This window comes from Conger conger, chromosome 2 (assembly GCF_963514075.1).
Source record: "Conger conger chromosome 2, fConCon1.1, whole genome shotgun sequence".
Taxonomy (NCBI): Eukaryota; Metazoa; Chordata; class Actinopteri; order Anguilliformes; family Congridae; genus Conger; species Conger conger.
This window is the reverse complement of record NC_083761.1, coordinates 52,018,321-52,031,254: the sequence shown is the minus strand read 5'-3', so window position 1 is coordinate 52,031,254 and position 12,934 is coordinate 52,018,321. Positions and strand designations below refer to the sequence as shown.

The following is a 12,934-nucleotide window of genomic DNA, read 5'->3' as shown; positions in this document are numbered from 1 at the left end:
ACCACCTCTGCTGTTTTCTGCGGTGGAACTGTCTGTATTGTTGATCATGCTATCCATTTCATATTTTTGGATCTATTTGTTTCTCAAGGTTCCTATGCAGGAGCTGTAATAGCCATGCCATTAGCAGGAATGCTGGTCCAGTACACCGGCTGGTCTTCGGTATTCTATGTCTACGGTTAGTCACGCCAGTCCATCAAAATCTTGAGACAATCCAAATGACTATTTAATAATCACAATAAATAGCTTTTCTCCATATTTAACCTGATTAATATCCATATTAATAATTATCTGATAAAGAGAGAGCATCTGCTTTAGGGTAGGTTTCCAAATCAAAGAACATCCATCATAGTCCTCAGAGTGAAATGACTTTCTGAAATATATCCATTGAAGTGTCAGTCTTTCTCTGTCAAGTCTGGCTGACTTTGTAGTAGCTTAATTGGCCTGAAGCTGCAATTCTCTGTCAGCTGGAGAACCATGGATAAAGGTCACAGCAATTTAAAAAAAGATATTGCTTGCATTAAGCAAGCAGATATTCATTAATTCACCTTTTCCTCTAACAAAGTTACTTTGATAATTTAATCCTGTGCATGCACAATTACATTCTCATAATTAATCTGTTTGAAGAGCAAAGTAGTAATAGCAGTACTTTTGTACAATAAATTATGTTAACAGAGGTTAGTCTCACATATACTGTATTTATTTAATCCTGTATTTAATCCTGACTGATCTGTGTTCTGTCATTTGACCCTTATTATGTCACTTTCTTCTGTTTACCTCTCGTGTGTTCTGTCATCTTCTATCTTACATGCGCCTTCTTTCTCTTTGCCCTCCTCTCCCCCTCTCCGTCCCTCTCCCAGGCAGTTTTGGGATTTGCTGGTACCTCTTCTGGATCCTGGTGTCATATGAGAGTCCAGCAGCCCATCCTACTATCTCAGAAGAGGAAAGAAAATATATAGAGGAGAGCATTGGGGAGTCAGCGGGCCTGGTGAACCCCCTCCAGGTGCACAGTTCTATCCCAATCTCTGTACACCTCCTTTTATCCCCACTCTTAGAGGCCATAAACTAGTTCAGCAGAGCACACTGAAAAGAATGTGGAGTCTGTAAACAAACAATATTAGTCTAAAATGTCTGAAGATGTTGTGCTGTACTGCCAACTATTCTTTACTTTAATAAGATAATGTTCCAACAAATTCTTGGAAGAAGCAAAGCAGTTGAAAGTTGCGGTCAGGAGAGACAGCAGAATGCGGTGGTGTTCTGTGTCAAATGCTTTAGAGAGGCTGAGCAGTTTACCATTTGAAAACATATTCTGTCTCTTATTATTTTTCCTTCCAGAAATTCAACACCCCTTGGAAAAAGTTCTTCACCTCCATGCCAGTTTATGCCATTATTGTGGCTAATTTCTGCCGTAGCTGGACCTTCTACCTCCTACTAATTAGTCAACCGGCATACTTTGAAGAGGTGTTTGGTTTTGAGATCAGCAAGGTAACATAGAGAAGACATTACATAAACATGAACAATGTCTAATGCTGGTGTTAATTAGTATTCAGTTTCTATTTACTAGGACACTAAATGTTATGACATCTGTTGATTGAATGTGTTCTGGTAACCAGGACCCAGTTTTTGAACTCTCCTTGAGTGATTTCTCCGAGTTTGACACAGAGATGGGTCGCACTTATGGCTGGGATACTAGTCGGGATACTACAATAATTTCCCATGAAAATTCCTAAATGGAGCTCAGTACAAGATTGCTCCCTAAAATCAGTTGTAGGACATTTTAGGAGAAAAAAAGACAAAAGTAATTGAAGAATTATTAATCGTGTATTTTGATAAATAAGTCAGATCCTTTATCCTTTCTTTCCCACCCCATGACTTTTGCTCTCTCTCTCAAAGGTGGGACTGTTGTCTGCCCTACCCCACCTGGTAATGACAATCATTGTGCCCATTGGGGGCCAACTGGCTGACTACCTGAGGGCGCATCAAATCATGACCACCACCAATGTCAGGAAACTCATGAATTGTGGAGGTAAGGGAAGAGCTGGGAAGACACCAGGATGGGGATGAATGGTTTACAAATATATTGGTTGAAAGTGTGTATATGAGAAAAGAATGAGAAATGAAAATGGCTGTATAGGAGAGATCAGAGAATCAACTCAGTTCTGAGTGAATGAAGATGTAGTACATTGGAAGAGGGGAATATGAAAGACTTAGCAGTGTTACTGTGGGAAGAAAGATGGCAGTACTTCATAATAAAATAATTATAAACAAATTGAAACACTCACTGAAGGAGTAGATATTTATTTTGGGCACAGTTGGTAGCTTTGTACTAATTATGATATACAGTTGTGGTCAAAAGTTTACATACTTTAATTCACACAACAGATTGGTTTGGCCAATATCCACGATATACGCACAGCTAAATGGAATGGTCACACATCTCTTAAAATTACTCCACGTTTGTAGATCACCGTTATCTGCATTGTAATCAAAATGAACATAACGTAACGTTATCATTATCTTGCCTCTAATAGCCTACCAAAGTGAAGTAAAATAAAATGAGTGACTTTAAAGTGTCCTTTGATTTGGAAAGGACCAGGAACGAAAAAAAAATAAATGTAATGCAACATCCTCGGATCAAAATACCAGCAAGACCACCAAACCCCTGCGAAGCAAATTATGACTCATAACGACACAGAGTTATTTCAATACCTGCACATTACGATAAATGTCTACAACAAAAACGATTTACTTGTGTGTGTCAGTATCGTCTGGTGTAACGTAAACTACCAAGCTAGCTAACGTTAATTCAGTAGGGATACATCATTGCAATAGCATTGCTTAGCTAAGCTTAGCGCAGTGGGGATACATTATTCCTACTAACGTTAGCTAGTTAGTGGAGTGGGGATACATTATTGCTCACTAACAGTCATCATATCGTGCTTAGCAACCAATAAACTACTGTTCAGTGGAAGAATACATTTACCATAAAACATAGTTCCATTAAAAATACATTCATTTAAAGTTTGTCTTGTCTTTCTTGAATGAAATTTTGAGATAAATGTGGTGCCAGTGTATAAAAGTGTTATGGAACTCGAACCTGTGGTATATCGTGGATATTGGCACAGATAGGGGGTGTAACAGCACTCAGCTTCACATCGTGCCTAACCACCCCACTAGCTATGCCAATATCCACAATATACCACGGGTTCTTGTTAATAACAGACATGTATGTGGTGGTAGAATTGGGCTTTCAATGATTTCTACAACTTTTCTTTTTCTGGGACATTGTATTGACATACACCTCACAGAAGTGTAGAAGTCAGCAATGTCTCTTGGAGCCATTTCTAAACAACTTCAGATTCCAAGATCATCAGTTCAAACAATTGTTCCTAAGTACAAGCTCTAGTCACTTTGCCAGGGTCTGGAAGAAGACCCAAAATGTTACCCTCAGCTGAGAGGAAATTTGTCTGGATGGTCAGATGCTATCCAAGAACCACCAAAAAACAGGTCTCCCATGAGCTGGAAGCTGCTGGAACACCAGTGTCACTGTCCACAGCCAAGCAAGTTTTATATTACCATAGACTGAGAGGCTGCCATCCAACAAAGAAGCCCCTGCTCTAAATCGACACCTTTATGCTCAACTAAAGTTTGTGTCTTATCATATGATCAAAGAAAAAGCATTCTGGAGGATGGAAGTGTAATGGTCGGATTGTCAGGCTTCAGAATAGGAAACCCAAGAGCAAGACCACAGGAATAAAGTTTGAAGTCTTTATTGAGTTGGCAGAAGAATAAACAGGTGGGGCGTCAAGAACCTGCAAACAGGTCTAACAGAGTTCAGGTAGTTGATAAGTGATAATTCAGCCAGAGGTCCAATAGCCAGGCAAACTGATACAGGTAATCCAGAGAGTAGTCAAGGTCACAGGCAGAAGGTAGAAAACGAGAGGGAAATCCAGACAGGCAGATAAACAAAGTGGAAATCTGAAAGCACAAACCGGTAAATCAAAGAGAGTCCAAACACAACGGGTCAAAGACGGGAAATCCAGGAAGCGGTGGTTGAAAACAAAACAGGTCGATACACTGGTAAGCAGACAGGAAATAATGCTGGAGAGCAAGGCGGAAGCACATCGTCTGGAAATGAAATACAGAAACGGGGGTTTAAATACATCACTAACAAACATAAAATGAGGGACAGGTGAGTAGAATTATAGGAGACAGGAAGGAAGTACATCATCATGCTCTGGGGCTGTTTTTTGCCAATGGAACTGGTGCACTGCACAAAGTGGACAGAATAATGGAGCATTACTTCAGAATTCTTCAGCATAATCGCAAACCATCAGCTGGAAGGTTGAAACTTGGACATAATTGAGTGTTTCAACAGGACAATGTCTGTGCCAGGAAACCAACACATTTAGTTGAACTCTACCAATTCTGCCAAGAAGAGTGGTCAAATATTCAACCTGAATTCTGCCAGAAGCTTGTTGATGGCTACCAAAAGCATCTAATTGAGGTGAAATGTGCTAAGGGACATAATCAGGGCATTCAAAGTTTAATAACACTTTATAATAATGATCCCTTGTAAGGCATTTATAAGTTATTAGTTAATGAAGAAACAATCATTAACTTATTTAAACACATTTGTAAATTATTAAGAAATAATTTGTTAATGTGTTGTAAGTCATGCACAAGCCATGAAATAAGCATCGCACAAGTCATGAATTAATCATTAATAAAATATGTGTAAATGATTAGTAAACAATGAGTTACTAAGAGAGAGATTTACATTATTTGTAAATTATTTGATTAACATTAACATATGAAACACATAGTTCATGATTTACTAATAGGTCATAAATAACTTATAAGGGATCATTATTATAAAGTGTTACCCAACATTTGTTTGGATAATTATAATGTTTGCTATGTTCTCATTTCTATCAACCTCTTACTCTACTTAATTTCAGTAGCTTGTAGATGTATCTGACCATTTGCCTGTTGTGTACATTTTTTTTACTCCACTCTCTTTCCAGGGTTTGGAATGGAAGCCACCCTTCTGTTGGTTGTTGGTTTTTCTCACACGAGGGGTGTAGCTATAACCTTCTTGGTCCTGGCTGTTGGCTTCAGTGGATTTGCTATCTCAGGTAAAATGGGGTGATATTCTTTTTCATTGGCTGAATTACTGGTTTGGCAGAATTTAAAAGTTACATACAGTATTTACATTTGTAACTCAGGCAAAGCCAAACAAAGGCAGAGCAAAATTAGACAGATGAACAATAAATAACACAAATTAATGCCATTGTAGTTGTGACATTGAATATTTGTTTTATGGACATCATTCTACTTTGCTAATCAGACTACAGCTTTCTGAAGTCGTACCTATTTGCTGATGTTTCATGCTAGACTTTGTTGTGGGCATTAATGGAATTATCTTCAGTCCTTCATGTAATTTTGGCAGGTGTATTCCAAATGGCCATATGGTGATGGTACACTGTAACTCAATCATCATTCTTGGTTTGATAGAGGACCATATGAATAAAAATGCAAGGTCTATATCTCTTCATTTACCTTGGGATTTTTTCAGTACTTATTGCAGCATGTACCTTATCAATCTCTTGTTCAAGACTTGATACAATGTCTATGTGTACTCTACCAGAGGTTATCCAAATGGCATGAACTCCTTTTCTGTGTCCCTTTCCTAGGGTTCAATGTGAATCACCTGGACATTGCTCCTCGATATGCTAGTATTCTCATGGGCATCTCCAACGGTGTTGGTACTCTATCAGGCATGGTTTGCCCACTCATAGTTGGTGCCATGACCAAACACAAGGTACAGAACAACTGAACACCACGTCAACACATCAAATGTACACGTGAAATCAAGTTATTCTGGTAAAAGGAAACTGCCCCATTGAACAATCTGATAAATACAATACTAATGACACTTTACCTTTAACTAGTCCACCTATACACAGGCACAGAAAGCACACAAATATATTCCTATAATATTCCTGACCAATTACCAAGGAGAAAAAAACAAAAATGTTATAATCACACCCCTATGCAATATCCTGTTCTGAATGTGTATTGTTATCTGTCTTATAGCTTATCTGTGTTTTAGTGATTATGTGTTACAGTGTCTTGTCAAGTAGGTAAATTAATCTGCGTTCTGGCCTATTTTCCATTTCTCTCAATTTTTCCATTTCTTCTCATTCTTTCAATCTTTCTCTTATTTTTGTTCCATTGTTTTCTTTCCTGGCTTCAGACAAGGGAGGAGTGGCAGTATGTGTTTCTCATAGCTTCTCTTGTGCATTATGGAGGGGTTATCTTCTATGGTGTGTATTTCCTATATTTCTCTGATCTCACCCATTTCATGCTGTACATTTCCTTAACACCTTTACTGTACTTCCACTTTGGCTGATACCTCATTAATAACCTAAATCAAACTTGTTCCAAAATTCAAATATGAATATCAAGCCAAAATCAATTTAAACATTGATAAGAATTTCTGTCTCTCAGGTATTTTTGCTTCTGGAGAAAAGCAGGACTGGGCAGAGCCAGAGACCACCAGTGATGAAAAGTGTGGTATCCTGGATGAGGATGAACTAGCTCATGAAACAGAAGAATTATATCGCTCTGGAGGAGGGGGGCAGTATGGAGCAATGAGTCAGCCCAGCATAGACCCTAATGGAGGAGGGGGGCAGTATGGAGCAATGAGTCAGCCCAGCATAGACCCTAATGGAGGAGGGGGAGGAGAAGGAGGAGGGGGAGGAGGGTGGGCTACAGACTGGGATAAAACTGAGGAGTATGTGCAGCCACAAGCTTCCAATAGTTATCTCTATGGGGGAGAGAAAGAGAGGGAGCTAACATAGAGTATGTGGGGGAGGCAAGGGGATGAAGGGCAGAGGAGGGCAGTTATATAGTAAGGAAAGAACAGGGAGGGAGTGGGGGAACACTAGGTACAAAGGCTGCTATGCACTGGGAGGGAATGGGGAGAGAGTGAAGAGGGCTACAGGGTGAAAGAAGATGGTATGAAAGAGGTAAGAAAGAGATAAGAGGTGGAAGGTACAAGATGGAGAGAGGAGAGTTGTAGAATGAAATTAGAAGCAGTCCAACCAAAGGAAAGTGGGTGACTTGAATATAATACTGGGAAATTGTGATAAAACAGGGAACAATGAACCCCCTTTATAAAATTATACAATAAATGTGTGTATGTGTATATTATGTTTGTGAGTGAAGATATAGTATGTATGAATGCGAGGATGAATTTGTATGTGTCATTGCAGGATCAGAGCAGTGTATTTTAGCATACCAGAGCCAACATTCTATTTGTCTTTATGAATATATATTGTTTCAAGCCCAGCTTGGTTGTTTCCAGTTTAAGAATGTATCTGTTTTACAGTATCTGTCAACTGTATACTCTTTAAATTTAAAGAGCATTTAATTTATTAACAAAAAAAAAAGGTTTTTGCCTGGTGTGGAACAGACATACCTGGCTATGAAGGTGCTGTTTTGGACCTGTGCTGCACACATAGGATAGCATAGTATAGCATAATATAGCATAGCATAGCGTGCTGACAAGGCTCGATTCAATTTACGTCAAATTCTTTGGCCATAATGGTAAATAAAATTATACAAATCAACATGGATTTAAAACAGGTTCCATTTTCATTTTGGCCTTTACAACACGCTATCCTTTTTTATTTCTTCAAAATTAAATAAAATGAAGAGTGTATTTAAATAGTGTGATTATGGTTGAAGGCTTTGTTGGAGATTGACACATTTATTTCTCACAGAGGTCTCTGATCACATGAAAGTAATGTGTAACTGTGAAATCTTTACAATCCATTATCCGAATATAAAAAATGTGCAGCCAAAATATATCTGAAACTGTTTATTTCACATAGGGGGTAAAAAAACAAAAAACAAAGAATAACCCCCACTCTGAAAGAATCAAATAAACTGATTGCATTTGGTAATATAATCATATAATATTTGTTTTTTGAAGTTCACTTCACTTTTTCAGGTGACATATAACAGGGATGACATGTAACAGGGGTGCCGGGGCACTGAGGTCAGGTAGTTATCTGTTACAATGCATTGGTATACACAGTATGTAATATTAATGTTCCGACCAACACAAACACACAACAAAGATAATCTGTGGTTTAGGTTTCTTTCGACTCCTTCTTTGTTGTTAATTCAGGCAGTCATGCATAAAAGTACCTGAAGCTAGTCACTGTCCTTTCAGTGGCAACTACTGAGTTGAAAACATGGAGGCAGAAAATGTCTCATAGGAATACTATGCAGGATTTTCTCCTTGAAAATATAATGAAACAACCATGCTCAGTCATTACTATGATGATGTATGGATTGGCTACCACAGTGGTGAGCTGGGTTTTCCTTGAGATTAGTCTTGGTGGTTGACCATTAACCAAGTGGCTGGCCGGCATTTGGTAACATTAATTAGCTGTCACTTTATAAGCTAACTAAATTCTACAGCTAACTAAGTTTTGTACATCAGCTGGCTGGCCATGATAGCTCACTGCACAGTACTACTGCTTATATTTTTGGGAGATTCTACTTTCTTGTTTCCTCTCCTGGGCAGGGAGATCCTAAATCCAAAAGACTCCAGTTAAATATCTAGCTAAAATGGCTTGTGTGGAAAGCGACTAGTAAAGCAGATGTTTTTGCATGGGCACAGGGTAGTCTGCAATGGAGCTAGCTACAAAGCTACTGACAGCTAGCTAAAGGGGCGTAGACATCTTTTGTGTGTGCAAACACAGGAGTGAAGCAAGGAAATAAATTCTGCATAGTTTGCCTTAAAACTGATTATTGGTGTGCATTTGTTTTAATTCACAAAATTCCTTCAAGTAAAGCCAGTTCTCCTCAATTAGGCTATTTTGCAAGAAATACAATTATTTTTCTTTGCATCACTAAATTGTGTCCAATTCAATCAACATTATTTTAAATAGTGGATATATGTTCTCTGCATGGTGACGATCTGCAATACACAGATTTTACAGTTATTTACACAATCTTAAAGCACATGTTTTGGTAGATAGCCTTTATTGCAGGTGATGCTGAATGCTAACATGATATTGTTTTTTTTAAGTGTACTTGGTTATCAAAACAGATTTTTCGAAATTTGATTTATCATACAATTTCCCTAACATGATGTGAAGAAAGAAACTCCCTATTTATTTCCCTATGGATTATTCAGATCATTGGCACACTTATTTAACCAGGAAAATTATTAACAATAGGTCAAGACATTTTCTGCCTCCTCAATTTTCAGCACAGCAGTGTGTCCTGTTTTCCTCTGCATAAGCACAATTTTTTCTTATGAAGGTGTCACCTATCACTGTTATGAAATCCATCAGGAAGTGGCAAGTCTCAATAAGACCGAAGAAGTCCTAGTTGGAGTGAACGTCAGAATAGAGAGTCTACATCAATGGCTGTATGTGTGTTCTATCACATCCTGTTGCAATGTATAGATGCAATTTGCATGAGTGATACAGATCCCACAGCCAATAAGATGGAGACCAGAGTCACTTAAACAATAGACCGCATGCAAGAACACTTTTGTATTCTTATCATACATTTATCTTACTTTTTTCATGCACTAAAGGCTCACAGGAGCGTGCCACACTCCTAACTATCCTAAATTAAGATGTCTGTTATAATACGGTACTGTAGGTGGGTTCTGTCGGATACATGGCCAATAGGATTAACAAGCACTAGGGATGACTGATACTTCATTGGTAGACTGTGGTTCATTCGTTTCTGGCAAAACATAATAATATGGCTGACTTTCTTTTCTCCTAAACACAAAAATAAGTTTCTTAAACATGAGAAATAAGCAATCCAATTGCTGAATCTTGATTCATATTTGATCTGCATTTGTTCTGTGTGCAAGGCTCTTGTTTACATGACTTGTCAGGTCGGGACCTGAAAAAATTCAAAATAAGAGAAAATCACTCATTTTAAGAGATTTAGCCGATTTAAGAACAAATTTGTTTGTACGAGTGGTTCTTGCATGAGGCCCAATTTATACTACGGACTTATCACTTTCAATTGCAAAGGAGGAGCACATTAGGTTAAATGTCATTTTCCATGTTATTAGTTTTAAATGTACTGTCCTTCATGTTATGACTAATGGCCTGTATATAATATTGTTCTGTGTTGATCTTGCATAAATAATACACAGGGGCAGAATGGTAATGTAAAAGAACACTAATACTGTCAGATTTTTTTATTGGATTATGTATCATAACCAAATGATGTTTTTTTTATGGCATTGGACTATGTTGCAAGTAAGCATAGTTTAAATCTTTACCATCGTTTGTTACAGTCTTTTGAATATTCATTCCATGAAGATATGTGTGTGTGTGTGTCTGTCTGTGTGTACACAACACAATTGTGCAAATATACATGCAAAGCAAAAATGTCTACCAGTGGTAGTCCCTGTAAGCAAGAAAAAACAGAGGACTTACCAAGGACCTGTTTATAATTTTATTATTATGATGATGATGAAGGCTATTATTATCAATGACAACAACAACAAACATTGATCATAATCATAATCATCATCCCAATGATAAAGTAATGTTTCTTCTACTACTACTACTACTACTACTACTACTAATAATAATAATAATAATAATAATAATAATAATAATAATAATAATAATAATAATAATAAGTAGTAGTAGTAGTAGTAGTAGTAGTAGTAGCAGTAACAGTAGTATGTATTTAATTTAAGGCACATTCTCCCCTATCATTATCCACTATTTCTTGCTCATGGATGCCACTGGTGGCCACAGGTTGGACAGAAATCTTGCTTATTTCATGGATTACAATTGGCCGAATAAAGTGCTGTATTTCTGAAAGAGATGTGGTTCATTCCTTTTGCCAAAGGTTAGATAGAACCACCGATTTAACATTTGACAGCTATGATTACTGCACAATGATTTCATATGTAATTATCATGTACACCTGTCATCTGGCATATATATGTGAGCATTTCTAGAGTTCATAGAAAGGGGCTGGCCTGTCCTATTAATATTATTTCTGCATAGTGTGTAATGTGGAAGAATTGTGATCTAAGTGACTTTGTCCATGGTATGATGGGGTGATTGGCGCCAGATGGGGTGGCTTCAGTATCTCAGAAACCGCTGATCTCCTTGGATTTTCAGGGAATGATTGGGAAACAAAACAAAAAAACAAAACAAAACAAAAAAGAATCCAGTAAGCAGCTGTTCTGTGGGTGAAAGCATCTTGTTAAAGGTCCGATATTGTACACCAGTGTTTTATTTTAGGTCCTGATATCCATACCAAGACATTTGTGTGGTTTTTACGTACCAAAAACAATCAGCAGTTTTACTTGTTCATTCATCAGCGCCTCTCATAAACTCTACCAAGAACAGGCTGATTCAGTGACTTTAAGGCTCATTGATATCAGTAAACCTCTGTTTGGATTGGCATCTGTGCCAAGTGCTTGGATTTGTTCCATCTACAAGGAGGCTGTGGTGAAGCAAACAAGTGTATCGTTGGAACTCCAAACGGCTCGTTGAAATTTGCATATACATACAGATTGTGTGGATTTATTTGGGAGCTAGGCTGGTTCAAGCTGAAAGGAAGGCAACAGTAATTCAAGTAACCATTACATTACATTACATTACATTACAAAGCATTTAGCAGACGCTCTTATCCAGAGCGACGGACAACAAAGTGCAGATCAAACACAGGAACAAGTGTGAATCATGTGTGACAACAGTGATATGTAGAAGATATATAGATCGCTGGACACAATATGTCGAACCGTGAAGTGGATGGGCTACAGCAGCCAAAAGACCAATAAGTCCAAACAAATACCTAATAAAGTGGTATTTAAAATACACATAGATACACACACACACACACACACAAAATGTTGAAATAGTACATGTATAAAATATATCTGGTAAATCCATATGCAAAATAAAACCAATGTATATGTCAATGTTTCTTCCTTTATTTGGATTATTTTAGTGTCATTTTTAGTAGTAGTAGAGGTAAGTAGTAGTGTGTTGTTACTGTCATGTGCAATTATATGTCTCTTCAAGCATGGATACAGATATATGCATCTTCAAATATTATCTGTAAGCAATGTCCACTTCAAAATAGACACACACAAGCTACCATCAAATATTCCTGTTCAGCTCAGTCTGATCTTTCACCCTTTCCTCTCTCCCACTTCCCTTCTCTTCAGCTGACGCTCTCTCCTGATGTAATATCACCTTACTTTGGTCTCCTCCATTTTCTCATTTTGTCTATTGATCATCGAGCAAGTGATATTCCCTGGGAGAGACGATAAAAAAGAGAAAGATAAAAAGAGGAAACACAGAAACTGATGCTTTCAGAGCGGAGGTCGGCTGTGTTGCTTTGTCTTAGGGGACCATTTTTTATGAATAGTGATAAATTTTACATTTTACGAGGTGAGTTATATAGAAGTAATATTTTCTTTCAGGGAAATGAATCTAATAAAGGTTATAACTGAAACTTGTATATGGAAATCTGTATATGGAATATTTATGCAAGTACATGAAAATTCCTTTTATATTGTTAATTGCCCTGGTCTAACAAATCAATCCATTATTAAAATTCAAAGCATGAATGTACAACAACAGTGAAATGCTTACCTAAACACATTGTGCTAAAAAGGGAGAAACAACCAAAAGCAGGACATGTTTTTACAAAACATACCATCAGACATAGCCAAAAAGTACCAAAAGTCCAACTGAAAAAACGACCGTCATTAAAAGATAGAAAAGCAATAACAGTTAATCATCAAGCCCCCTGGGTGCCTGGCAGGTGCACTGTATGGGTCCTGCTTTGAGGGGCTGACTAGATAGATAATCAGTACCACAGGTTTTTGTCCTAGTTTTAGGAACCATTAAAA

The 12,934-nt window shown here is 37.6% G+C and overlaps 1 protein-coding gene across 2 annotated transcripts in view; it reads left to right on the top strand.

Moving 5' to 3' along the window:
- Positions 1-6,863, top strand: part of LOC133122174 (vesicular glutamate transporter 1-like) — a 32,674-nt gene extending 25,811 nt beyond the window's left edge. The window contains exons 6-14 of one of the 2 annotated variants that reach the window (XM_061231975.1): positions 89-175; positions 858-1,000; positions 1,333-1,482; positions 1,891-2,023; positions 5,025-5,135; positions 5,694-5,821; positions 6,257-6,326; positions 6,511-6,666; positions 6,724-6,863. In XM_061231975.1, the coding sequence (XP_061087959.1) occupies positions 89-175; positions 858-1,000; positions 1,333-1,482; positions 1,891-2,023; positions 5,025-5,135; positions 5,694-5,821; positions 6,257-6,326; positions 6,511-6,666; positions 6,724-6,863 (1,118 nt within the window). Of the gene's footprint in view, positions 1-88; positions 176-857; positions 1,001-1,332; positions 1,483-1,890; positions 2,024-5,024; positions 5,136-5,693; positions 5,822-6,256; positions 6,327-6,510 lie in introns of both variants that reach the window. The other variant, XM_061231974.1, reaches the window with a different exon arrangement.
- Positions 6,864-12,934: the final 6,071 nt, after the last annotated feature.